Source organism: Mesoplodon mirus, assembly GCF_964341445.2.
Source record: "Mesoplodon mirus genome assembly, chromosome: 6".
Lineage (NCBI taxonomy): Eukaryota > Metazoa > Chordata > Mammalia > Artiodactyla > Ziphiidae > Mesoplodon > Mesoplodon mirus.
This window is the reverse complement of record NC_138982.1, coordinates 44,651,492-44,678,552: the sequence shown is the minus strand read 5'-3', so window position 1 is coordinate 44,678,552 and position 27,061 is coordinate 44,651,492. Positions and strand designations below refer to the sequence as shown.

At 45.4% G+C, this 27,061-nt stretch overlaps 1 protein-coding gene across 1 annotated transcript in view; it reads right to left on the bottom strand.

The window, feature by feature from the left end:
- Positions 1–488: 488 nt before the first annotated feature.
- The window catches only part of DGKG (diacylglycerol kinase gamma), a 185,721-nt gene continuing 159,148 nt past the window's right edge, over positions 489–27,061 (bottom strand). Inside the window, exons 22-24 of the mRNA XM_082625389.1 lie at positions 11,606–11,726; positions 9,298–9,358; positions 489–2,654 (exon numbers count right to left, since the gene is read on the bottom strand). Of these exons, the coding sequence (XP_082481515.1) occupies positions 2,556–2,654; positions 9,298–9,358; positions 11,606–11,726 (281 nt within the window). The 3' untranslated portion in view covers positions 489–2,555. The remainder of the gene's footprint in view (positions 2,655–9,297; positions 9,359–11,605; positions 11,727–27,061) is intronic.

Here is a 27,061-nt window from a genome sequence, read left to right as displayed (position 1 = left end):
ACAAAATTGAAAGTACAATTCCACCGATGTTTGCTATACTTTGTGGCTTTAAGGAGGACACGGGACATGTCTCTCAAGCAACATTGCCAGTCCTGTGCACCACAGTGGGCAGGCAGGGGCCAGTCTCTGACTTGTGAGTCTCTAAGAAATCACTTTCACCTGTTGATAGTGCCATGTCTCAACAGCCTCAATCTTGGGGGGTTGAGGCTGAAACATGCAAGAATTTCTGCAAATGTCTTAGAATCAGTGACCCCAAATTGAACCTGACTTCATTTCAGAATCAAGTGGCTTCCAAGATAGTACCTGTTGTCATTCTGAGCTTGTTAGTCCCATCCCCAAGGAGCCCATCATTCAGGACATTCTTCAGGTGGCCTGCTTTCCCCTTGCCCAGCGGTCTGCACTGTTAGGTTGAACAGGATGGTTCTAGATCTCTGTCTTAGACAGTCCTAGATGACTGCTTCTTTCAGAGTTAGGATCAGTTTGTACACACAATCTTAATTTTCCCTTCCTTGCGCAAAGTTCCTGCCCCAGTGTTAGGAGATCAGAGGGAGCTCAGTGGAGTGACGTCGAGTGGGTCCAGGTTTCCTTTTCGGAAATCTCAGAGGGGATGGAGGCTGAAGGAGCAAAGGTGCCGAGGTGAATGTTTCTTTCTACCAACAAAGCTCTCCACAGACTTGCCCTCGGGGAAGGCAGTGATGCTGTTGCCAGCTGAATGAAGCCCACTGAACTCTGCTGAGGCCCCTCTGGGCCCTGGCTGGCAGCTCCTTGCTGAGGTGCCTCTGTCCTCCTTCTGCCTCTCCACTGAGGTCATCCGGGCAGCCAGAGGCATTTCTAGATTAAGAGACTATGATGACCATGATGAGAGGACATGTGGAGAGTTTAATTTGAAGATCTGTCCACTGCCTTCAACCCTGGACCAACGTCTCACCAGGTCAGGCCAGAGAGAGTCTCTGGGAAGTATTGGGAGGCCTCATTCTCTCATGTGGGCTTGTCCTGTCCACACATGTGTCACACGTTCATTCCTCCCTGGCAACCTGGATCCAAATGGAATCGCTTCTCAGTGACCAGAAATGACCCTTTTCCAAGATGTGTAGGTTCTTTTCCCTGTTACATATCTTCTTAGTGGTACCTAGTCCCAAACCACATTAGCCAAGATACCATGGACAAGTCTCTTAACTTTTCCGAGACTCAGTTTCCTTACCTGACAAATGGGAGAGTAAATCCTGCCCAGCATAGCTTTCATGTTGTTTTGAGGATCCAGAATAGAAATTCTCAGTCTCTTTATGATAAGAAGATACTTTAATTTCTCTTAAATCTCATGATCACCACGGGGCAATGTGCCTTGACAATGAAATGGCAGAAATGGGGAGTTGGAGCCTTCTTTTTCTTTCCCACTTTCTGTTCTTGTACTGCATATTTTTTCAATCCAGAAAAATCCACCAGTAAATAAATATTTGTATATATAAATATATATATGCTACATATATGTACACACACCTAAGACCTTCAGTAGGGCCTCCATGTTGTGCTCGGGGAGTGGTCGTTGCAGAGGCAGGAGGGAACTGCCTGACTCCTTGTCTCCTGGTCTCCTTAGCAAAAGGCCCTTCCCTCCCATCTTCTTTGCCTTCAGGAATAGTCTGCCACCAGGGCTTGGAACTCAAACAGGAAACACGCTGTGGCTTGAAAAAGAAAGAAGCTGGGGGTGGTTTTTTTTTTCTTCCCTTTTTACACAATATTATGACACCAATTTGAAAAATAAATCTCAGTTTCTCTGCTTTCCCTCCCAGGTGTTCACAGAACTAAGAAAATAAATACCACATCTAAGGTGTGCTATGTAGGCAGCTCTGGGGGCTCTTGGAGCCGGCTCTAAACAAACACACAGCCACCAGAAGGCTTCAGGAAAATCACTAGTACCCACTGAGAGTGCGCAGAACCAAGAAGGGAAACACAGCTTTCCACAGCCTTTCTGCTTCCTCAGCAAGTTCCGGGAGAAGCTGTCACTCGAAGGACAACCAAGAAACCAGCGTGCGTATGCTGAGTCCTGCCAAGGGCTGCGATCTGAGAGTTGGAGGTGTTTTTGTCTCCTCACAGAGGGACCTTTGTGAGCGTCCCCTGGAACGCAGGCTCTTTCCCTTGGCCACATCCGATCTCCCCTTAGACAGGAAACCTGCAGCCTGCTCCTTGCGAGCGGCGAGGAAACTTGCAGGGGTGGTGGAAAGAAAGGGGGGTGGTTCTCCTTCAGTCTCAGAAAGTCCCGCTCAAGGTCTTCTGGGAAAGTGGAAGTTGCTGCATGAGCCAGCTGCACCCTGGAGAGCCCTAAGTCCATTCACAATGTCCTGCCGGCACTGGCTCTGTTGGAGTGTGTCCATGGTTGAAATAGAATGGATGTCAGGGTGAAGCCTTCTTCCTGAAGGGTGGCTTGGCTTCCACTGGTTGGAGAAGAGTGTGTGTGTGTGTGTGTGTGTGTGTGCGTGTGTGTGTGGTGTGTATGTGTGTATGTGTGTGCTTCAGTTTCTTGTCTTCTCTCTTGGTTGAACTGGCATTGGGCATAGTGTCTAGTCTTTTGAACGGCTCTTCCTCCTCAGAGAAAAGAAGCTGCTCTTCTGGGGGGGCCCCATCATCATAGGCGCTTGGTTCTTGTGAGTAATTTTAATCTAAAAGCAAAGAGGCAGAAATGAATTAGTGGCCTGCAAATCCCAAGAGCCTATGGAAGAGTGATCTGCAGAGACAGGAAGGGAGGCCAGCTTCGGGCTGGAAGGAGCCCCATGCAGAAGGACGACTGTCCTTGAACAGCTTCAAAATTGGCAACTGGACCCTGACTGGGCCTGGCGTTTAGCACTGCTGGAAGCAAGGGGCGGAAACGCTGGGGAGAGACAGGTGTGAGCTTCCCACGTGGCGATCAGCTGAGCTGATCACCTGTCTCATGTCCTTGCTATTCATAGTCTCTCAGAATGTCACAGCCGGAGACCTCAGGGACCATCTCATTCAACCCCTCTGCAGGATAGATAAAGGAATGGAGATCTCAAGGCTCTCTTGAGCCTTGGATTAGCCTAAGGTCGCACAGAGAGAGCCGGAACAGCTAGAGCCTAGTTCTTTGGATTCCCCGCCTCCACTGCTCCTGGCCATTCCTGCCTGGGCAGTGCAGAGATGTCAACCAGTAACTCCAAACTGAGCTAGAGGCTTCAGTCTGACCTCTGACCCAAGCGCTACTCATGTGGAAAGTTTCCAAGGGAGTCTCTTAGGCGTTTCCTCTTTTCTTAGTCTTCTAGCGGAGACCCAAGTTACTTTTAAAAGCTTTTATTTTTGTTTGAATTTTAGGTTTAATGAGTGTCTTCTCCTGCAAACTTTAAGTCAATTGGGAGTGAAAGACACTGGTGAATTCTCATTTTTTTGTCTTTCTTCCCAACCTTACCCTTAGGGTATGGCTTCAAAATGCTTACTCCCTATTTGAATGTGGCCTGGTGACACTGATGCATTGATAATCTGCATTGTCAGTCCAGCAACATTTATCAAGTAGGAAGATGATGTGGGAACAAGAGGCACTTAGGATTCAAAGACCTGGGTTTGGGTCCTAGGACTCCCCCTTCTTTGCTGTGAACCTTTGGACAAATCATTTAGCCTTCAGAAGCAGTGCTTGCGGAAACGTAAAATGAGGATAGTAGAATTTATTCTATTTTTCTCACAAAATTGTTGTGAAGATCAAATGACAATCTGTCAATGAAAGCCCAATGTAAACTGTAAAATGGAATGCACCAGTTAAATAACTTATCTTACACTGGAGGAGGAGAAAGATGCTTGTCAAAAGAAACACAATCTATGAACCCATTCTCATGAGTTTTATCACCTATTGAAATGACAGTGTGACCCTAGAGAACAACAGAGGAACTCTTGAAGAGAGAGACCCATCAACAAGTTTAAATGTAGGATAAGCCAAGTGTTGTCAAAAAGAAGTTAGGTAAGGAATGAGAAGAACCTGAATGGAGCAACTGAGGAAGAATTTTAAGATCTGAAAGGAAGGGAAGAAAATGTGTTGGTGAAAGAGAAAGGGAAGGCACTAGGTTGAGGGGCTACATACCAGCTGGTTGACTGTGGACCAAAGGATAAGAAACGAGGTCAGGGATACAGGTGGGGCAGTTGGTATAGGGCTTTAAAGGGAAGGAGGCAGCAGAGATTGGGTTTAATATGAGGTAGTGGGGAACCATGATAACTTTTTAAGTGGGAGGATAACATGCAGAAAAGAGTTTGAAGGGAATTATTCAATAGCTGTTGTCAAGATGAGCTGGAGTTGGGAAGAGTCTGGCTAAGAGGGTTCTACTGCAAGCCAGGTTTAAATTTATAAGGCCCCAGGATATAGAAAGAAAAAGATGGCAACAAAAGTCATTGTGGGAAATGAACATAACCTGGGGGAAGGAAGCTGAAAACGACTGTTAGGTTGGTTTCCATCAGCCTGGAAATGTAGGAGGGGAGTAAGTCTCTCTGTTTTGTGGTAGCCACCAGGGGAGCACACCGACAACACATCAAGTATCGTTTTGTGTTACGTGCCTTATTATGGGCATTGTCTTTATCTCAGAATTCAGGGAAGTGAGGCACTTATCTGTGGTGTGCAATTCAGCCCCATCTGATGGTAGTGATTTGTGGCACATTTCCTGTGGTAAGCCTTGCCCCACTCCGGGAGCACATGAGCCCCGAGGGGAAGAAGACATTCATCTTATTCACCTTGGTATTCCCTGAGCCAGCGCAGAGCCTGTACCTGCTATGGAAGTACTGACTGGTTAGCACAGCCAAGAAGAACGGGGGGAATGTTCTGGCAGTGGAGCTGGCCGTGCTTGGGACAGAGAGTGGCAGCTGTGGCACCGCCTACATTTCCCACTGATGGAGCCCATGTTTTTAGACCGTGGAAGATCCTTGCTTCTCCTTTTTCTCCCTCTAGCTGACCAGTTTATTTGCTTGTTAGCACCTCCAGAACAAAGGGGAGGAGGTGAAACTCAAATCCCTTTCATTTGGGTTTTCAGCAGTTTTGACAAAGGTCTTGATGGGGCAGGAGTTTGGAGATGCTGGGTAACGTGAGGTTTTGATGTGGTTTGTGGATTCTAGTTCTACAGATAACTGGGAGTCCACTGTATGTACATACACTAGGGGCAAGAAGTATGAGGTCATGTCCTCATCTCGAGTTAAAGAAATGTCAGTATCTTACTCCCTCATCCCCAAATTAGGAGGGGCTAGTGGGTTAAATAGGTAAGATCCCATTTTAGGAAGTAGTTGGATGTGGTTAAATCTGCCTTTTCAACCCCTAATGGAAAGAGAGCATCCCACATTTCTGTAGTTAGAACCCAAACTTCTCTGGTCAGGCAATTAACTAAAGTCTGTATGATTGTCTTAAAAACCCTTCATCACATTTACAACATCTGGCAAGCACTAGGGACAGCAGCCCCATGCTCTTAGTTTTCTGTTTTATTACAGAGAAAATTTGTTAACAGTTAAACGTCACATTTTCCTTAGAAAGTCCTTGTTCATTATGTAATAATAGTCACCCATTTTCCCCTTCCCTAGGTAAGTAACATTTAATTCTTTAATGGAATTGGAGATTTTTTGGTTTTGTTTTTGGAGTATACTTTGAGGTGAGAGGTTACTATACAGTTATCCCTTGGTATCCATAGGGAATTGATTCCAGGACCCCTGGCGATACCAAAATCCACGGATGCTGGTTTTATACAAGTCTCTTGTGTAAGATGGTATAGTATTTGCATATAACCTATGCACAACCCGTATACTTTAATCATTTCTAGATTACTTGTAATACCTAATGCATGTAAATAGTTGTAAATATAATGTAAATGCTATGTAAATAGTTGCCAGCATACAGCAAATTCTAGTTTTGCTTTTTGGAACTTTCTGGAATTTTTTTTCCTGAATATTTTCTATTCAAGGTTGGTTGAACCCAAGGATGCAAAGCCCATGGATGTGGACGGCCGACCACATAATGTCACTTTCCCAAACAGGCAATTTCTTGGATACCATATGTTAAACAGTCCATTACTTTCAAATTAGTTTATGATCTTTCTTCTCTCCTTCATTAGTTTTTATGTATACTAGGGTTTCTTAGGGCTCTCTTCTGTACTACTGATTTATCTATCCAATATTGCGTCAATTGCTGTGGCTTTATGACTATTTTAATATCTTATGGGAAGTCCTTATTCACAGCTCTTCTATAAAATGCCTTAGCTATTGCATTGTTTTGTCAAGTTAAAAAAATTGCATTAGAATTTTGTCTGGGGGTCCCTATTTAGAAACATAGGATGTTTCTAAATTCAAGTCTTTTAAAAAATATTACTTAAATCTTGAAGTCTTCTTCATCTATTTTTCACAATTCAGTTTGGTATTTTGTTTTTGTCTGTTGCCATTATAATACTTAAACTTTTTTCTGTTATATTCCTCTGATTGGTTATTGCTGGTATGTACAAAAGCTATTAACTTTTGTCTATCTTTCTGTACAGCTTCACTGAAATAATTTAACCTATGAGGTTTTCAGTTGATTTTATTAGCTTTCTATGTACACAATTATATTATCTGCAAATAATGACAGTATTTTTTTTTTTTTTTTTTTTTTTTTGCGTTATGCAGGCCTCTCACTGTTGTGGCCTCTCCCGTTGCGGAGCACAGGCTCCGGATGCGCAGGCTCAGCGGCCATGGCTCACGGGCCCAGCCACTCCGCGGCACGTGGGATCTTCCCGGACCGGGGCACGAACCCGTGTCCCCTGAATCGGCAGGCGGATTCTCAACCACCGCGCCACCAGGGAAGCCCATAATGACAGTTTTGATTCTTTTCCAAATAGTTATATTTCTTTTCTGCTTCATGTGTTTTGCACTGGTTAGAACTTCCAAATAACATTAGCACGTCTCATCCATGATTTTAATGAGAATTCTGCTAGTGTGTTACATAAAATATTACTCATTGGTTTAAGATAGATATTTTTCGGGACTTCCCTGGTGGTCTGGTGGTTAGGACTCCATGCTTCCACTGCAAGGGGCACGGGTTCGATCCTTGGTCAGGGAACTAAGATCCTGCATGCTGCGTAGCATGGCCAAAAGAAAAAGGAGATTTTTTTTTTCTTTTTTTTTATTTTGAGGAAGTGCCTTTCTGGTCTGAGTTTTCATCTTTAAAAATCAGAAATGTTGAATGTAATTGAGTATTTTGGGGTCAGCTATTCATATTATCATGTGATTTTTTTATCCAAACTTATATAAGAAGACATCCTTGCATTCTTTTGATATATTCTTCTTGAGGAGTGAATGATTCCTTTAATATATTGTTCAATTCTATCTGCCAATACTTTAACTATAATTTTTGTATCATGTTCATATTTGAGATTGGTCTGTAGTTTTCTATTTTTAAGCATAGTTTTTGTTAGGTGTTTGTATCTGTCTTAATTTTATCAAATGGATTGGGTAGCTTTCTATCTTTGTTCTATGGAACAGTTTACATAAATATTTATTCCCTAATAATATGGAAGAACTCACCAGTAAGATCATCTGTTTTAAGATCATTGTGGATGTAATTCTTTGAAAATATTTTTCATTTCATTAAGGTTACCTAGGATTTTTATAAGATGTTCAAGTTTATTAGAATCAAGATAAAACTATATATATGTCATATAATGTCTTATTAAATAAAACCATTACCATATTTATATTACATATGTATTAAATATTTTAATATCGCTAATCTCTGTTTTTCTTTTTCTCTTTTTAAAATTAAGTTTTCAAACATTTGACATGCTTAAAGAACTAGTTCTAGATTTTCCTGTTTTTTAATTGTTTAATTTCTAATTTTATCTTTATTTTCTTCCTTCTGCTTCTCCTAAGTTTGTTTTATTATTCTTTTAATTTGGGGATTATTCATTACATTTTTTTCCTTTTCAAATGATGGAAGTATATGAGACTCTGAATTTACTTCCAAATACAGTTTAGGCTATATTCTATAAGGTTTGAATGCGAGCCTTCTCATTTTTATTATTTTTTAAATAGTCAATAATGTTAGCTTTGATCACCTCTTAAATCTATTATTCTTTAGGAGAATTAAAAAATCTCTGAGCGATTGGATTTTATTTATTCATTTAATCTTCTATTATTAATTTCTAGATTTATTGCTTTGTGGTCACATAAAACAACCTTTATAATTTCTGCGTCTGGATTTTATATATATGTTTTCTTTGTGAACTAGTTTATGATCTATTTTAGTAAATATCCTATGAATCCTTGAAGAAATGAGATATTTAATTATTTAAGGCATAGTTATTTCATCCAAGTTTAATTTTTAAATTGAGGTATAATTGACATATGACATTATATTAGTTTAAGGTGTATGACTTAATGATTTGATATTTGTATATATTGTGAAATGATCACCACAATAAGTCTAGTTAACATCTGTCACCATAGTTATAAAATGTTTTCTTGTGATGGGAACTTTTAAGAGTTACTCACTTAGCAGCTTTCAAATATACAATACAGTGTTATTAACTATAGTCACTCTGCTGTATATCACATCCCAGAACTTAACTTATTTTATAACTGGAAGTTTGTACCTTTTTACCCCCTTCACCCGTCTCACCCACCCTGCTCCCCCTACCCCCACCTCTGACAACCACCAATCTGTTCTCCGTACCTATGATCTTGTTTTCTTAAAATCCAAGTTTTATGTCATTTACTTTTTTTACAGCTTGACCTCAAAGACAGAAACAAGTTTTTTTGTTGTTGTTGCTGTTGTTTTTGCAGTACGTGGGCCTCTCACTGCTGTGGCCTCTCCCGTTGCGGAGCACAGGCTCCGGATGCGCAGGCCCAACGGCCATGGCTCACGGGCCCAGCCGCTCTGCGGCATGTGGGATCCTCCCGGACCGGGGCACAAACCCGTGTCCCCTGCATCGGCAGGCGGACTCTCAACCACTGCGCCACCAGGGAAGCTCTGTCAATTTTTTATATATGTATTTTTCTCAGAATATACATCTGTAGATGAAGTCTCAGAATTCACCATCTAGAATCATAAGCTCTTTGAAGACGGGTCTATGTCTCCTTTGGTTTTGGAACTGGTGTCTCCCAGTGTCTGGCACATAGCACATATTCAATAAAAGCTTGGCAGGTAAATGAATGGATGGATGAATAAAGTGGAAGAGAAGCTGCACTAGATGATCTCCCAAAGCTCCTGTAACTCTGAGATTCAGAGTTTCATATTAAGTCAGTGCCCCAAAGGGGCCCAAAATAAAGCTTCTCACCCTCATCTCAAAGATTGGCAAAACTTACCGTGCAAGGTGGCTGCATCCAGGGCTCTCCGTCCACTTGCATTGGCAGCAGCTTGTTCGTCCTGGAGCCCCGAGAACAGAAAGCACAGTGAGCTTCTTGGAGTCTGAGGATGAGGGTTGCCCCCACCAGGGAAACAGAAGTGGGAAGACCTGCCCTGCCCACCTAGGAGTGGTTCTGAAGACTCTCCTGGGGGCGGTGGGGCTTGCTGAAAACAGATTTCTGAGCCCACGTCAGGGGTCCTGACTTGACAGGTGTGGGCCAGGCCCAGAGGTCTGTGTTTTAATAAGCACTATGGATGATTCTGTTGCTTTAACCCCCAGACCCTACTTTGAGAAACATGGTCCTGGGTGAGCAATGAAGTCCACAGGAGTCTGGGAAACAGCGGCCAACAAGTACGGCAGCACCACAGCTGAGTGGACCCTTAGTCAAACGATCAGCCAGAGGGCCTGTCCGTGGTGCCAAAACGCCACTATGAAATGGGGAAGGTTATGAAACGGGGAAAGGCCTGGTTTCAATATTGAGTGAGCAGTTGCATCATGTCAGTGAGGTAACGTCTCCCACTTAAACGAGGTACAGCTCAGGTCTGAGTGTGTCTTGCCTTGCCCCCAGTCCTAAAGCATCCCCTTTTATCTCCTGAACAACAGTAGACACTGCGGTTGCATGGACTGTGGACCTGGCTTAGCTGGGAAAGGGGGTCATTGGGAATGTGATTCCCATGGGTAGGCGGAGGAGAGAGGAGAAAGCATTGCTTTCTTGCTTGGGTCAAGGCTCCTTTGCCATATAGATTATTAAAGGAGAGAGATGAGGGAGAAAAGGCAGGTCCTTTCAGAGGCCTCTGGTCTGGGCGAGCAAGGAACAGTTGCCACCCACTGGTCAGAAAGCCCTCACCTGGGTTTGGCATCTGCCCTGTTTCTGAAATTATAAAATGAGGGAGGCAGGCTGCGTTTCTTTTTCTTTTCTTTTTTTTTTTTCAGGCTGTGTTTTGATGTAGATGATTCTCCGACTGACTCTGAGGATATTTAATAACAAGGACCAATAAACCTAATAATAAAACAAATAAGAGGAGAGTGGCATTTTGGTTTTGAGGAGTGAGGAGAGTATCTGGGAACTGCCCAGGAGGCTAGGGCTTTTGACTCACCCCCTCTGTTTCTATCTGGAAACAGAAGATATCCTATCTCTTATACATGTTTTTAAAAAATTCTTCAGAGACCAAATTCTCTGGTCTACATATGTTATGGCTTAGATGTGCTAACGGACTGGACCTACTCAGTGTTAGAGTCATGGGGAAAGGACAGAGAAGGAACTACAGAGCTACAGAGGTTAACCTGGAAAACAGGGGCCCCAGCATAACAATAGCCCAACGAAGAAGAGAAGCAAAGATTTGGGGAATAATTGAAAAGACAGAGGAGACACAGAGAGGGAATGAAGAAAGGGGGTTAGTGGGATAGATCAGGGAACCAGCTCTGAGGACCTTTCTGAAGGATGCAGTGTGGCACCGAGAACAGCGTTTCTCTGAATGTGCTCTGAGGACATTCACCCAAGAGGTTAAGGGATAAAAGGGTTCTGTGTTTAAATAACTTTGGGAAACCTGCATGTGGTGGTCCCCTCCAGGAGATCCCCAAGACACATGAATAGATTTGATCTATAGAAATTAAATGGGAAATGGAAAGGAATAAGGACTCCTGAAATAATCAGGTGGACAAAAATCTGTGACGAGTTGCATTTATTAAACAGAAGCAACCAAAATCAGAAGATCCCCTCCATTAGACCCCATCTATTCAGGAACCTGCAGTGGCTGACCTGTGTGATCCATACTCTAAAGAAATGTCATCTTCTTAGTCAGTTATGACAGGTTTGCTGAGGTTGATGGTTTAACTCTAATAAAATTAGTTCTAAGACCATTATCCAAGAAAGAGCAGCGTGGAGCACAGAGCCTGGTTTTTGTCAAAGTGTGCCCTCTGGCATGCATTGAACAGTTCAATTTGTAAAGATAAAGAAGGCAAGGAGTTGGATCTCTGGTTCTCTGGACCTCATAATATGACAATCCTATTTAGAGAATCTCACCAATTCATTCTAAGAGAACAGCAAACTGGTTGTGGTGGGACCCTTTAGTTGATGTCCTGGATGTTTGCGTCATACCTGGTTGGGGAAGTGGCCTCCAAAGACATTCTTTATAAATGTTATCAAGCTTCTGCCCCACCCCACTCTCTCTGCACTGAAATCTAAAGATGGCTTCCTAGCTGTTATCTGTAAGAATATTCAGGGAGGTGGGGAGACTGGGGGGCTGCTGGGTGATGAGGAAGCATACCTGATGGAGACAGAGGAGCACTGGGCCAGCCTCCTGCCTGCACTCTTCAGGCCAGTGTAGATCTGCCCCATTTCCATGGCTCCCTCTAGCCCCACCACTTCAAGAAGCTGGTCACTGAGGTCTGTAGAGTGAGACAAGCAAAAGCAGTGCATACACATCTCTCTGTTTCCCAGTCTGGTTTGGGCCAGAAGGTCTGGTCCCTAGATGGCCAACCCAGAACTCTCAATATCCCTTCATCTCCTACCAAACAGCATTTTCATCCTCATTCTGAATAGGGAATTTCCCCAGAAGTCAATAAATGTACCTTTTCATAAACAGAAACCCAGTTCTAGTAAAAAAAAGGTTTTGATCCAGAAGGTTAACATGCATCCAATGAATAGGCTGACATATCCAGAAGCCTCTTCAAATGGAGAGTAACATAAAGGATGAACCAGCTATTTCTGAAATATAATCCCCCAGTGCAGCTAAAGACACATTGGTTTGGGATTAGGATAGGAAGGAATGCTGATGAAGGTCATTATCCAGAGCTGGATCAGGTTTCTCTTCCCTGAATGTCTGAATAACATCTTGGCCCTACTGACGATGACTGATGCTTAATTAACTTCAAATTTGGCCTGCGGTAAGCCAGTGGTGAGCCAACCTCCTTGGACATCCTTGGGGAAGTCAGTGACCTCTTTCAGGACACCAGGTGCCTAATCTGAGCCAAGGAAAAGAATATTTCACCTACACCAGATTATTCTGGGTCCACAGTACAAAAAGAGGGATAGAAAATACGAGTCTCAGGCTCAGAGTCACACAGGATCGATGGCTTCCCACAGTGGCAGTTGCTTCTGACTCAGCACCTAGAAGAGGTCCTTTTTTTTCAAAGTTCCTGGGGCTTGGATTGTGCCTGTCCAATTTTGGGGGAAAGCAACGGCAGGATTAAGGTTTGATGGTGGGCCCAAAGACTCATTTTTACAACACAACTTTTATTTATTTAAAACAGAAACAAATAAAAAGGCAGATTCTTTAAAAGCTTCCATTCCTTCTTTGCCTACCTAAGGCAGGGGAAATTCTCTCATAGGTTGTGGCTAATCACTAACATCCTATTAATATTCACGAACTAGAAAATTGTTCTATGTTAATGTTTCTGCTTATTTGACAGATGGCTTCTGTCTTCTAAGGTGCCTCCTGATACAGTGCGATAGTGTTTATTAAGATTGGCATGGAGATATTTGGGTTTGTCTTTACTTTTTTTTTTTTACACACACACACTGTATTTTATTTTTACAAGAGATAAATAAACTGACACCAAGCATTGTGTCTTTACTTTTTTGTTTAGAAGACTGTTGTTTAAAAAACAGTCTCTTGACGGATATACTTCTTTTTTTTTTAACACCTTTATTGGAGTATAATTGCTTTACAATGGTGTGTTAGTTTCTGCTGTATAACAAAGTGAATCAGCTATACATAAACATATATTCCCACATCTCCTCCCTCTTGACGGTTATACTTCTAATGAAGACAGTTAAATTATTGGGCTGACCACAAATGTGTAAACATCGCTGAAGTCTAACCTAACGATCACTAATGGACATCAGCTGCCAGCAGATACAAAAACTGCATTAGTCTCTCTACACCCATGGTTTTCCCCTCTACACCCATTGACACTCCCATTCTCCTTCTCTGGTACTCCTTTTTTCACAACTGTGAAAAGATACTGTCTCCTTAAACCCTCCATCTCATTTGGATTTGGAACAAGAAGCCATGAATGGGCAAAGTTTGTTTAGGAGAACGCTCCAGGCTCTCTTAAGGAGCTTAGATCCAGTAAACAACAAATGTCTAAACCTCTTGTCACTTAATTAGTTCCCTTCTTACTAAAGTGTGTTGAATAACCATTGGATAGTTTTACCTTAATGTGTCATTTTACAGTGTCTGTGAAATTGATATGGGTTGTGAATGAGAGAGAGAAGGAGGAGGAGAGAAAGAGGAGAAAAATGAGGAGGAGGGAGGGGGGAAAGGGAGGGAGGAGGGAGGGAGGGAAAGGGAGGGAGGAGGGAGGGAGGGAAAGGGAGGGAGGAGGGAGGGAGGGAAAGGGAGGGAGGGAAAGGGAGGGAGGGAAAGGGAGGGAGGAAAGACATGTAGGGTGTGTTTAGGGGTGAGGAGAGTGGGGGAGTCATACTGGGGTAGGAGAAAGGAGGAGAAAAGAGAGGTAGAACTTTTTAGAAGTTTCTCTGTTGGCAGAGAGAGAGATGTCTTGTAAAATGTTGCTCTCTGTACCAGGCTTTGGTATCTGACAGTGCTGTGATAGTTCAGTGTTTTCCCTCCGTGAAACATTCCCTGGTAACAAAATGTTCTAAGAAGCAGGGGACTTAATAGACTCAAGTGTTTCAGCTTTTACAATGTCTTGGTCTTTTAACAAATTTTCCTGTTGAATGGCTTTAACAGCTAAAAGTTGTTATCACTTCCCACACATTACCTTGCAGCTATTACTTCCCACACATTACCTTGCTTCCTGGCTCTAGAAGAGACATAATGCAGGCTGATCTCATCAGTATGGGGGGTGGGTAGGGGCAGGGGTTTACACAAATGCGGGACTCTGGGAGATAAGTGCAGAAGTGCAGGGGGCGGGGCTAGGATCTTCTATGTTTCACCATTCGGCCTTTGAATTTGTACTCTGAATCTTCCCCGGCATGAAGAGGCTAGGATGACTCCTGTTTACTACTGAAGGAAGACTTGCTGGCTGTTGTTTCTCTACCATTGCCTAACTGATCTTTCAACTTCCTAAAATGCCTAGCAGGAAGTTCTACAGTAAAGAAATATATTCAACTTTGTTTCCCAAACTTATTGGACCATGAGACTCTTCTTTTGTGTGATACCTAGAAACAGTTTTATAGGTATCCCTGATAGTTTTCTTTGGAACACATTTTGGGAAATTCTGGCATCACTCAATTCCCTGTACTTCCTTTAGCACACAGATACTTTTGCAGAAACTAAATCTGGAGTTAAAATGAAACAGAACAGAGCACAAGCTGATGTGCAGGCACACAGAACATTTAACGTTCAGAACTTAGAATCCAGGATCAGGACATCTGATATACAATGTGTCTGCTTTACCTTAGGTACCAATGACTCAGAGTGTGGTTTGGCAATTCATATCATCTCCATATTGTCTCTACATTCTTCAATTCGTTTGTGTTTAAGATGGAATGTCCATGTACCTTAGCAAAACAGGAACTCATTAATTCACTCACTCAATCATTCAACAGTTACTGATGGCAACCAAGTGCCAGACACTGTGTTAAGAAGTGGGAATGCAAAATGTTCAACTCTTGAAGGACTCTTGGCCAAGAGGGAGGAAAAGCGTTAGGTGTAGAAAGTGTTGTCAGTGAACTATAGGAACAAGGAGGCCTGAGTAACTGATTATGACTGGGCAAGGTATGGAAGGAAGTGTCACAGACATCTAAGGAAGGTCTTGAAGGATGAATGCCAAGGTAATATGATGGGTTAAGAAGGAGAAAGAGGAAGGACATTCCAGGGACAGGGATGATTGTGTGTAGGACTGGATAGTCACTGGATGCACAAGGAACTTAATTTATCAATAAACTCACTTGGCAATGTCATTGGAAAATATAAAAAGTATCTCTCCCTAATGAGAATTACTATGTAGAGATTTTTTTTTTTCATAGAACTATAAAAAGAGGGTCTCTGGGCTGGGCACCAACTTGTTGCAACCACAGAGCTAGGTCTTTCAGCACTGCTCCTGGTAACAAAGTCTTGTGCAGTGCTCTGTGTGCAGCAAACACTTCCTCCAAGAAAGAAAAAAGAGGAAGAATGGGAACATGGGAACAGGAGAATGTGGAAGCAAAGGCGGAACAGCGAGGACAGCAATAGTAGTTCCAACCTGGTACACTTGATTCAGCCTCCAGTATGGGATTTTATAAATGCACATCTGCTCATGTCACCTCCACAGCAAAAACCCTTCAGTGGCACCAACCATGACACCAAGCACTGGGAAGGGAAGATGAAACGTGCACGCTTTCATACCTATGATCAGAGTGTAAACTGGCATAAAAGCTTTTAGAAGTTTGGTAATAAATGTCTAAAACTTTCACACTGTTGATTCATTTCTTTCTTGATATTGATCACAAGAAACCACTGAAAAAATCTAAGTTCATACAAATATGAATATTGTGGTGTCATTTATTACAGTGAAACTTCCCCCTCCCCCATTTCTACCTATATGAGAATAGTTAAATTATATGGTATCAAACTATAGAATTTTACATTGCTATTAAAATGTTTACAGATTTCAAAAACACTAAATATGTATATGTTATAACTTTAAGTGTGAAGGCAGGATATAAACTTACTTGCATAGCATGTTCTCAACTATATAAGAACATGCATGGAAGAAAAGAACAAATTCCCCTAAAATCTTAAGAGTTGTGAGTTCTGGGTAATTAGATTAAAAGTGATTATTATTTTCTACTTTATGCTTTTCTAAGTGTTTTGCATGTTCTGTAAGTGTATATCACTGTTATAATTTAAAAGTCATTTAAAAAAACCTATCAACTGCTGTTCACACTTGGAAAGATGTAAGTTCCCTGGCTTGATGATGCCCAAGACCCACCCCCATCTGACAAGAGGCTGCCTCTGTACTGTTATTTCCTGACATCGTAGGGCTAAGTTCCTGCTCCAGACATATACAACAACACTTAGCTCCCCAATAAACCCTACTGTTTCTCTCTTTTATGCCTCTACCCGTGCCGTACCCCTGCTTGAAATGCCCTCTTCCACTTTTACTTGCTCATCAAAACCCAGCTCAAGCGCCGTCAACTTCGAGAAGCCTCCCTGGACTTCCATGCCTGCAGTTTGATTTAGATATTCCGCCTCAAACTTTCCCAGGTAGACATATATGGTCAAAGAAAGAACAGGGTGGTTGATGTGTTGCTGCGGGCAAGAGACGGTTGCAGTAACTACTGTCCCACAGGATCTCGGTTGAACAGGGAAGGCGGGGATGGACTAGGTGACAAGGGAGAAGCCAAGTGAGAGACTTGATGAGTTCCAGGAGCAGGTGTTCTGAGACGGTGGGAGAAAGGTTTGGGAGGCTGTGCGGTGAGAGGTGCTAGGATGACAAGTTCTACCGGTGGCCCCAGTGGGGGGCAGCTGAAGGAGAGGGTGGTGATAGGGATCAGAGTCAAGGAGAAGTGCGGCTAGGTCAGCGGTTCCTCAACTTTGCTGCATGTTAGAATTACCTGGGGCGGGGGGGTGGTAAAAATAATAATACCCAGGTTGCCCCCATACCAGTTAAATCAGAATGTGTGGGCCTCCTACTGTAGAGCACAGGGAACGGTATTCAATATCTTGTCATAACCTATAATGGAAAAGAATCTGAAAAAGAATATATATATGTATATATTATGTATAACAGAATCACTTTGCTGTACGCCTGGAACACTGTAAATCAACAACACTTCAATTAAAGAAAAAAAAAAAAAGAATGCATGGGCCTGGGAGCTAGGCATCAGTATTCGCCGAGCTGATTTAAAGATTCCCCAGGTGATTCCAAAATGCAGACAGTTTGGGAACCGCTGGGCTAGGTTATTGGGTAGATCATCCCCATAGGCCAGTGGTTCTCGGAGCGTGGTATCAGCATCACCTGGAAACTTGTTAGAAACGGAAATCCTCAGGCCTCACCCAGATCGAATCAGAAACACAGGGGGTTGGGCCTGGCAGTCTGTGTTCTAACAAGCCCTCTGGAAGATTCTGAGGCACACTCAGAATCAAGTTGGAGAACTTGAGCCTTAGGCAATAAAACTGCCCAAAACATACGCAGGAGTTGGAGTGAAGAAGAATATAAACAAGTTACTTCCTGACTGCTTTGATCCAGAGCTTCTTCACTTGAAAAGGAGACGTAGGAATAATAAGACTGACCTCAAAGTGTGGTTATGAGATTAAATGGCAGAGGTGTATGTGAAAGTGCCTGGCACAGAGTGGGCTCCAAAAACATATTAGGTTTGCTTTCCTTTTCTGCCACATTCACCCTGGCAACTCCCAGCAGTCTGTCTGTCTGTCTACCTTCTTAGAGCTGTGTACAAGAGTCCAGACCATAATATTCAGGTTAAAACATCTTTAACAATCTTCAGTGTTCCTCATGGTTTCACACCTCCACACAAAGGCCGTAAATCCAGGTGAGCTTTAGATGAAGTGGGCATCCTGCTCCAGCTGTTTTTCTTCCTTTAACCTCTTCCCTGACTCTGTTCCTTTTCCCACTTCTTTGATCTCAGCCCCATTTTGCTTTTATTTCTTTTTTCTTTTTTTTTTTGTTTTTTTTTGCGGTACGTGGGCCTCTCACCGTTGTGGCCTCTCCCGTTGCGGAGCACAGGCTCCGGACGCGCAGGCTCAGTGGCCATGGCTCACGGGCCCAGCCGCTCCGCAGCATGTGGGATCTTCCCAGACCGGGGCACGAACCCGTGTCGCCTGCATCGGCAGGCGGACTCTCAACCACTGCGCCACCAGGGAAGCCCTGCTTTTATTTCTTTAGACCTTCCCACAGTCTGGAGGAGGGGGTGGAGCTCAGTGGCAATAGGTAAAGGCTGGCAGAGCGCTCCTATTTAAGGGGCACATCTTCCCTGTTTAAACCCTCTGGAAGCCCAAGGACAACATCTCAGTTCTTAGTGAGGCGTCCAAGGTCATTCGCTATCTGGCCCTGTTCCCAGCACAGGTATCCCTCTGCCTGGAGAACTCCTGTTTACCCTCCCGGGACACTCCAGGCAGTGTGCTTTTTCCTTCTCCTCTGCTCAGTGGATCTCACCCAACGACAACTGTTTCTGGACGCATCACTCTCCCAACCCCACTGAGAGTTGAAGGCAGGGATGTGTTCTTATTTTGTTTATCTTTGAATCCTTAGCAAGTAGCCCAGCCCTTGGCATATAGAAGGCTCCCAATAAATGTTTGTCGAGTAAATTGAATAAGATACATGCTTTAGTGCCAAAGACCTTGACAGGTTTAGCCTGAAAGAGGAAAAATATAATGAATAATAATAATGATAACAACTTGCCTAGATTAAACTGGGTAACAGGTTTTCCATAAATTAGCTCATTTAATCTGCATATAACAGATAATGATGACCCAGTCTGGTTTTCACCTCTCTTCTTTAATGTATAATTTTTATGTTCATACTCATCTTGGCTGCTGGTTCACATTAATGAACATTCAATCCTTTAAGATGCAAGGGATATGATGTGGGTGTCATGATTTGGGCTCCTCGCTTGCGGTGCCCTGGAGAAGCGTGGGAGATCCTTAGCCTAGCTCGGTGCTTTGCTACCCTCAGTCTCACTCCCACCCTGCTTTCCCTTCTATCAGCACTCCAGGGTTCAGGTCTGAGGGTTGCAATGGGCTACCCCCAGAATCAAGCAACCCTCAGTGGAGGTGCTGAAACCCTGACTATGTGATGGCACCAGAAAGCTTCTGAGCCATCCCTTCGCAGCGGTGAGGAAGGCCGCCCCATACCCTAGAGCAGCTGCATGACAATAAAACCTGTAGGCTCTGCCCCTTTACCTGGGTTACAGCAGCACAGGTGGACTGAGGTGTTAGGTGTCTGTGCTTACTTTGGGCTAGAATCCTCTCAGTTCAGCAGGTAACACCAGTCAGCTAATGCTGCTCTGAAGCTTTGACTGACAGCAGTGTGTGTCTGATTAATTTGCAATGCAAAAATTTGTCACTACTTCATACATGGCCTCTGACAGACAAATATGGCATCACAGGGATAAAGGAAAAAGCTCAGAAACTCTGCACAAGTTCTTGAGTTTGGGGCTAACAGCTCAAGGGCTGTGTCCATACAGGGCAGGGCATTTGTTTTCTCTGAGTCTGTTAGTTCGCTAGGGTTGCCATAACAAATCCCACAGGCTGGGTGGCTTAACAAACACAAATCTATTCCTTCACAGTTCTGGAGGCTGGAAGGCCAAGGTCAAGGTACATATTGCACCTTGCAGGGTTGGCTTCTTCTGAAGCCCTTCTCCTGGGTTTGCAGATGGCCACCCCTGGCTGCCCCTTCACACAGCCCTTCCTCTGTGCACGCGCATCTCCGGTGCCTCTCTCTGTGCCCAAATGTCCTGTTCCTGTAAGGACACCGGTCAGAAGGGAGTAGGGCCCACCCTAACTGCCTCATTGAAACGTAATCACCTCTTTACAGTCTGTCTCCAATTACAACCACATTCCGGGGTACGGGGGACGAGGGCTTCAACATATGAACAAAATACACCACCCCCCCCGCCAACATCCCTGCCCATAAGAGGGACAATAAGAAAACCTACATCATGGGTTATTTTGAGGACAAAAGAAATAAAGAATGTGAAGGTGCTCAGTAAACAGCAGTTAGGAACGTCCCTTATCACTGGGTTACTGAGAAGCTGGCATGCATGGGGAGGGGCTGTGGGACCTTCTTACTCGCCTCAGAAAGCAAGTATGCAACCCCGCTCTGCCCTGCAGCGGGCCAGGTTCGTCCCCCACGTTCTGGACGGGTGAGTGGTAGCTGGCAGACTCGGCCTGCCAAGCCAGTGGTAGGCGTCACCTTGGGCTACTCTCCTGCCTCCAGATTTCCATGGAGATAGGCCACGTGCACTTGGCGGCTCAGGAACCCAGAGCCCAACAAAGCAGGGCACTGATCAGCCCACCTAAGCTTCCCACTGGGTCTGGTCTGGGCAGATGAAAGGCTGCTCCCAGCTAGAGAGCTTCAAAGCCAGCTTAGAAGCATGGCGGCCTGAAAACAGGCTGGGGGTGGGGAGATGGAGATGGAGGGGGCTTTGGGGCTTCCTTGGGCACAAAAAGGTGAGTAAGGAAGGAAGGCTGTAACTTACTTGCCATGTTCCCACCTGGCCTTTCAAAGCACCAGGACCTCAGGTATCCCAATCATAGCTTATCTGAAGGGTAATCTATGACCAGTGCTTTCCCTAGAGATCCTAACTCAGACACAGCATAAAGTCAGAGGGCTCCTTGCCAGTAAACGGAGCAGGCAGGGGGCTCACTTCCTGGCATTCTGTAAACCCAGCGTAAAGAACGTGCTACTGTGAGGCAAGCTGTGAAGCACAGAGCACGGGCTTTGGACAGACTCAGGTCGGAGTGCCTACTGTTTGGCGCTCACTACTTCTATTACTGTGGGAGAAGTCGCTTAGCCTCTCCGAGTCTGTCTTTTATCAGGAAAACGTAGGTCTAGTAACCTCACTGGCAGGGTTGCTGATGAGGTTTAGAAGTGATGCCATCCTGAGCCTGCACAGAGAGCACACAGAAGGCCCTCAAGAAACAGTGGCTGTCATTGTGATTTTATGTTTCTTTAGAAAGGGTGGTCCTCAGGAAATTGTCTTTGCTACATAGTAAGTGCGTGGCCTTCTGCAGATGGTAATCAATGTAATCCAGAGAAGGTAGTCCAGGAGGAGGGAGAGGAGGGAGAGGAGAAGATGGGGGTGGGGGGAGGGGAGGAAAAGAAAGAGGAGAAGGGCACTGAGGAAAAGAGGAGCAGAGATTCCATGACCTTGAGATTTTAGGGTGACTGTCCCTCCTGGCAAGAGAAGCATCCCTATTTCAACTTTTTTCCTTTAAAACAGGGAGCTTTTACTTGGAAATGAGTTCTTTAGTTCCTTTCCTTTCCCTGCCTTTGTGTTCCTGTGTGTGTGTGTGTGTGTGTGTGTGTGTGTGAGAGAGAGAGAGAGAGAGAGAGAGAGAGAGAGATACAATCCCACAACGGGCCTGGTGGCTTTCCCTTGTTCCTGGGCTGAGCAATGAGGATGCAGAGGAGGATCTGGAGACCTTACAGCCATGGCTTTGACACCCCTGGGTCCAGCTGGGCACCGCTTCTGACGGGCATTTCCTTTGTGTCCTCGTCACACTGGTTTGCAGGTATCTTCCACTCCCAGGGGTCTGTAAAGCCCCATCAGGGTATAAAAGTGGCCAGAGGGTACTGAGTGGTCTTGGACTCTGGATGATCCAGATGGAAACGGGAAGGAAAAGCAGCCCAGAGCCACTGCTTTCTGAGGAGGAGAGGGGCTGCAGGGTGGAAGGGAGAGGAAATGTGTTGGCCCAGTGGGCAGGGGCCAGGGTTTCTGCCTCTGCTCTAGCTGTCTAGTTGTATGACCTTGGGCCAGTCACTTTCCTCTGCTGGGCCTATGTTTCCTTGATCGGGGGTGAGGGCATTCTATCCTTGAGTTTGGTTTGAGCTCTTCCAACCAAGGTGGAGGCTGGGTTTCCTGGCCAGCTGGGTCAAGAGTAGGTTGGCAGCAGGCCTTGCCGCTTCTCACACTATTTAGAAGATAGAACGTTCTGTGCAGCCCTACACTGAGGCAAGAGGAAGGGTGAGTTTGTGCTCACAATGGCCATTGTGGCTGGTTCCTGAAAGCCTGCTTGTGCGGTGGGGCCTCTATTCTGTGTGGCCTCTATTCTGTGTGGCTTTCTCTTCCCGGGTTTGGCAGGGCTCTGATGAAGGCTCGGTACATTGGAGGAGGGGGCTCCTAATCCCCTCCATGCCTAAGGGCCAGGTGCTTCAGAAGGGGAGGGGCAGCGTGCTGGTGGAGTTGTGCGGTGGGGAATTTCCTCGGAAGGAATGGTCTCCTGAAATGGCTCTGAAGGGAGGGTCTGACATCATCATCATGCCTCTAAGAAAGACCAAGAGTGAGAATATCCCATAAGGCCTGGGAGGCAGTGGAGCTACAGGAATCTTGACCTGGTGGTCCCAATGAGGACATGAAGAGAATGACTATTACTGGACACAGACTCCAGGCCAGGCCTAGAGCTTTGTCAGCTTTATTGTTTTTAATCTTTGTGGCAACTCTGTGGGATAGACACTATTATCCCAACATAAAAAAAAAAAATCTTGAGGCTCAGAGAGGTTGAGGAAATTGCCTAATGTCACAAAGCTGGCATATGGTAAAGCTGGAATTCAAACCAAGGCCGATCTGACCCCCCAAATAAGCTCTGAATAAAGGACTCAAAGCAGAGACCAAATATCTTGGCATGGTGGGGCCTCAGTGCAGGGAAGGGAGCGTGGAGTGGGGTGAGCCTATCCTCAGCTCCTCGCAGGGGAGACTTCTTGTTAAATGGAATGCCGACTCTCTTGGCCTGAAGGTGAAGTACTTGTTGGTTTATTATCTGGCATTACTTTGCCCACTGAGCTCAAGAAGCTTCAATTCCACATACAGTGTATGTAATAGAATCAATCAATTAGTGGTGAGATCTTCCAGTTCAACTCAAGACTGAGTCTCAGGCATAACACACATTAAGGTACATTACAGAGAGCTACACCCACGAAATGAATCACAGCTCACCCAGAAAGGCAAAGCTAAAGGATAGTTGTGACTTTCTGGTTGTTGAGTCAAGATCAACCAGAAATGGGGAGGTGGGGGAGGGTACTGTGGTGTGAATGGAAAGAATGCCACGTTTGATATACTTGGACTTGGCTCTAGTCCCAGATCCACCAATTAGTGTGGCCTTGGACAGGTCAATTAACCTCCCTGGGCTTCATTTTTCTAATTATAAAGTGTCTCTCAGGGGTGCTGTAGGGGACTGAAACGAGATGATGAATGCAAAATATTTCTAGCATATGGTGCTAAATTCAAGTAGGTGCTTAACAAGTGTTGGACGAATTGTCCGGAAAATGGGAAGAGATGGGTGGTGGCTGCAGGCTGGAGGTGGAAAAGACACAGGGCCCTGCTTAAGGCATCCACCCTGCCAACAGCAGCCACTGGTAATGGGGAGGGCTTTGGGGCGGAGGCAGACAGAGAGGGCTGAGCTTGTGGGCAGAAGAAGCGGGGACCCTTTTGGGTGGTTTGCGGGGAGGGAGGCATCATCCACACGGCAGTGTCCCCTTTGTCTGTCCCCCACTTCCTGTTGGCTTTTGTCCATTTTTCCTCTGTGCCACTGACTGCTATTCAAGGCCTCAGAGCTGTAAGCCTGTGCTCTGTACCAGCCTCCTAACTGGCCTCCTTGCTGCCAGTTCCTTTCCTTTTCCTTGAATCCAAACTGTGTGCTGCTCTCATCCTATTGCTCTTGGCTTAAAACCCTTCGTCTCTTCCCATTATTCAAAGGATCATATACAGACTCCATGGCACATTACTCAAGGGTCTCTACGTTTCCAGTCTTCCCCTTTGCTATTTCTGTGTGCTAATGCTCTAGTCCATGTGCCTCTTCTCTAATTCTGTCCTTTCCAATCCTTTCCGGCTTCAAGTACTGGCACACACACATTCTATCTTGTTCGTTCGTTCATTCATTCATTCAGTCAGTCATACATCAAATACTTATTGATCAGCTCCTAGGTGCCTGGCACAGTGCTGGGCAGCAGGGGATTGAGTCCCTAAGGAAAGCCCCTCCTTTTCTTACTCCCCACGCTCTAACCGTACTCTGTTTCTGCCACTCTGTGGCGCTTGCCTATCGTGCCAGTGGTAACGTGATCGTTCTACACATATTTCTTACATTAGACTGGGATCTGCTGGAGGTTGGAACCATGTCACACTGGCGCTTGCACCCTCTATAGCACCTGGAGCACTCGGTACTTGAAGGCAGGTTTGAATCAGCTCTACTGGGTATCATCTGTATTCTTCGGCCAGTCACTTAACCCCATTAGCGTCAGCCATAAAATAGATTAAATAATTAAATAGGCAACAGCTTGGCCCATAAATAAGTGCTCAGTAAACAAGAGCCCAATACATATTTATTGATTAATTAAGAAGATGAAGCACTTCTTGCGCGACTTAAAAACAGATCAAGAGGCACAGGCTGTGCAGAGCGTGTGGCCAGTATGGAGTTTTGCTGTGGGCTGGGTCTTAGGAGGTGCCAGATATTAAAGTTGCTACAGGGGAACAGGAGTTGGTGGTGGGTCAAGATGGGGCAAGCAGAAGAGGGAAAAACCTAAAATGTCTAGGCCTGCCAGACAGCCAGTCTAGAAGTTTCTTCTGCATGTGAAAAATGAAAGTTTCCTTGGTTCTTTGGTTCTATTTTGAGCAACAAACCTCCTAAGGCAGGAATTCAGTTGGAGTTTAACTCCAGCTTGAACCTGTATGAGCAAGTTTCCCTCTGCGGACGTGGAACAGCCTCCGGAGGCCCTATTCTGCCTTGCCCACCCCTCCCAATCTTGGCGGGGTGTGTGGGGGGGCACTCAGCTGGAGGCAGAGTCCTCCTGATTCACAAGTCAGCTGGGGAAGAATGAAGGATCGCTTCACTTGAACTTCTAGTAAATGCGGGTTGGGTCAGGGACAGGCAGAAATGGGGAGGCTGGGGTGGGTGGTCTGGTGTGTATAGAAAGAATTCCATGTATGAAATACTAGGACTTGGGCTCTAGTCCCAGGTCCTCCAGTTTGTGTGACCTTGGATGGGTCAATTAATCTCCCTAGGCCTCATTTTTCTAATCTATAAAGTATCTTCTTGGCATCCTCAGGGGGAGCAGCCAGGCCCACCAGTGCAGTACTTTTCAAACTTGAGTAAGCATTCATCACCAGGGAATCTTGCTGACAGGCAGATTGGGCTTCAGGAGGTTTGGCCTACATTCTGACACTCTCAGGTGATGCCCTTGCTGCTGGCTGTGGACCACGTGAGGTTCTAGTGCAGGGATGGGCAAACCACGGCTCGAGGGCCAAACCCAGCCTGCTGCTTGTTTGTGTAAACAAAGGGGGACGAGGACCCAGCCATGCCATTTGCTTGCGTGTGGTCTATGGCCGCTTTCACGCTGAGGGGTTGGAAGTAAGCAGTTGTAGCTGAGACTGCATGGCCCACAAAGCCTAACTATTTTAAGAGTTACTATGTGGTCCTTTACAGGAACAGAGTGAACAGAGGGCTGGCCTGTGTGAACTAAAAGACCTGCATTTCAGTCCGGGTTTGGCCAAGGACCAGCCACTTCACCTTACTGGTTCTCCCTCTCCTTATCTAGAGGACAAAAGGATCTCTAAATTTCTAAGAGATCAGTGATTCTGGGATTTCAATACTACATAGATCTGAGAATCAGGTTGTGTGGCCTTGATTTGGAAGCTGCAAAAACACACCTAGCCTAACCCGCAGAGTCCAGCAGGCAACACTGACAGGTATGGAGAGACTGCGTGATGTAGAGGCAGCTGGGAACACATAGGGGCTTGGAGAAGGGACCAGTGAGGATGGAAGGCAGACCTCCAGGCCTCCTGCACAGGCTGATGCTGGCACAGCAGCAGCTCTGGAACATTGCTCACGAGCATCACACACACAAATTTCATCCCATCAAACACGGTTCCCTATCTTACTGCTCCAGGTGCCCCTGACCCTGGGTGCTTTTGGTCAACCAATATTAATAAGCTCTTTCAAGGTCTCAGAGACCGTGCCAGGCACAGGGATGTAGAAGGAACTGTGATATCTGGGGCCGAGGAGCTCACATTGGGTGGGAGAGACACCATGTGAGTAAATAATTACAGGAGAGTTCCATGAGCCGCTGTGACGGGAAATGCATGACTCCGGGTCTCTAGCTTGGGCAACAGGTGATGCCATCAACAAGGCAGGGAACGTGGGGATGGGCAATGGGCTTTAGGAGAAGGGGGAGGGTGTGTAAAGAGGGAGAAGAGAATGCCTCATCTGGGTTTGGGGGATGTTGATTCCAACGTGGGTGCTTGAGGGACTGAGTGACAAAGCTGTGATTTCCTGTGAAAAGCAGAGCAGAGTCTCTCTGTAGGCCTGCCACTGTTGCAGAGGAATGACTGGTGTGTTGCCATGGTTACTTCCCAGCGCTGAGGGGCATCCCAGTGCACACCCCCCAAGTGCCCCCCAGGCTCTTTAGGGGTCGCTAGCCTTGCTCCATCTCAGCCCCTAGGTGAGACCTTGGCCAGAGAGACCTCTGTGAAATGCACACTTTTTAGGAACATTTCTATTTTTCAACCCGAATGAGCCGTAAGTGGCTGGCGATTGCTCACTATGACTGTCTTTCTGGTCAGATCTCCACCAAATGGGAAAATACAACCCTGGACAGCTCCTGATCCCAACTGGCCACTTTCTGTTATGGTTTCCTACAAGTGAGGAGAGAGCCCGGAGAAGCAATGAACTCATGTATTCATGGTTATCCTATGGTCTCATCTGAGTTCTGGCTCACCACCCGGGAGGGTGGATCTATGACGGCTGGATGGCATCCCTTTATCTGGCTTTGGGATTCAGGGTACGACCCATGCAATTAGTGAAGATCCACATGGGCACAGTGCACAGGCAGATTGAACCACCTGTGCCCGCAAAGTAGTGGTGTCAACTGACTTTGAAGTGGGAGGGTTTTCCTCTTCCCAGGTAAGACCCTGGCATGTGGGTGGCAGATTTGATGACTGTATGCTTTTGCCAGGAGGGCGCCTGTGTGAGTGCCTGCTAGTTGGTTTGAGTTCCAGGCTAGTGAGCATATCTGTGAGCCATGCAGTGGCTGGCTGGCCTTGCTGGGGTGCTGAGTAGCCATGCGACTCTCCCTCTTAGCACTTAGCACAGATCCTAATTACA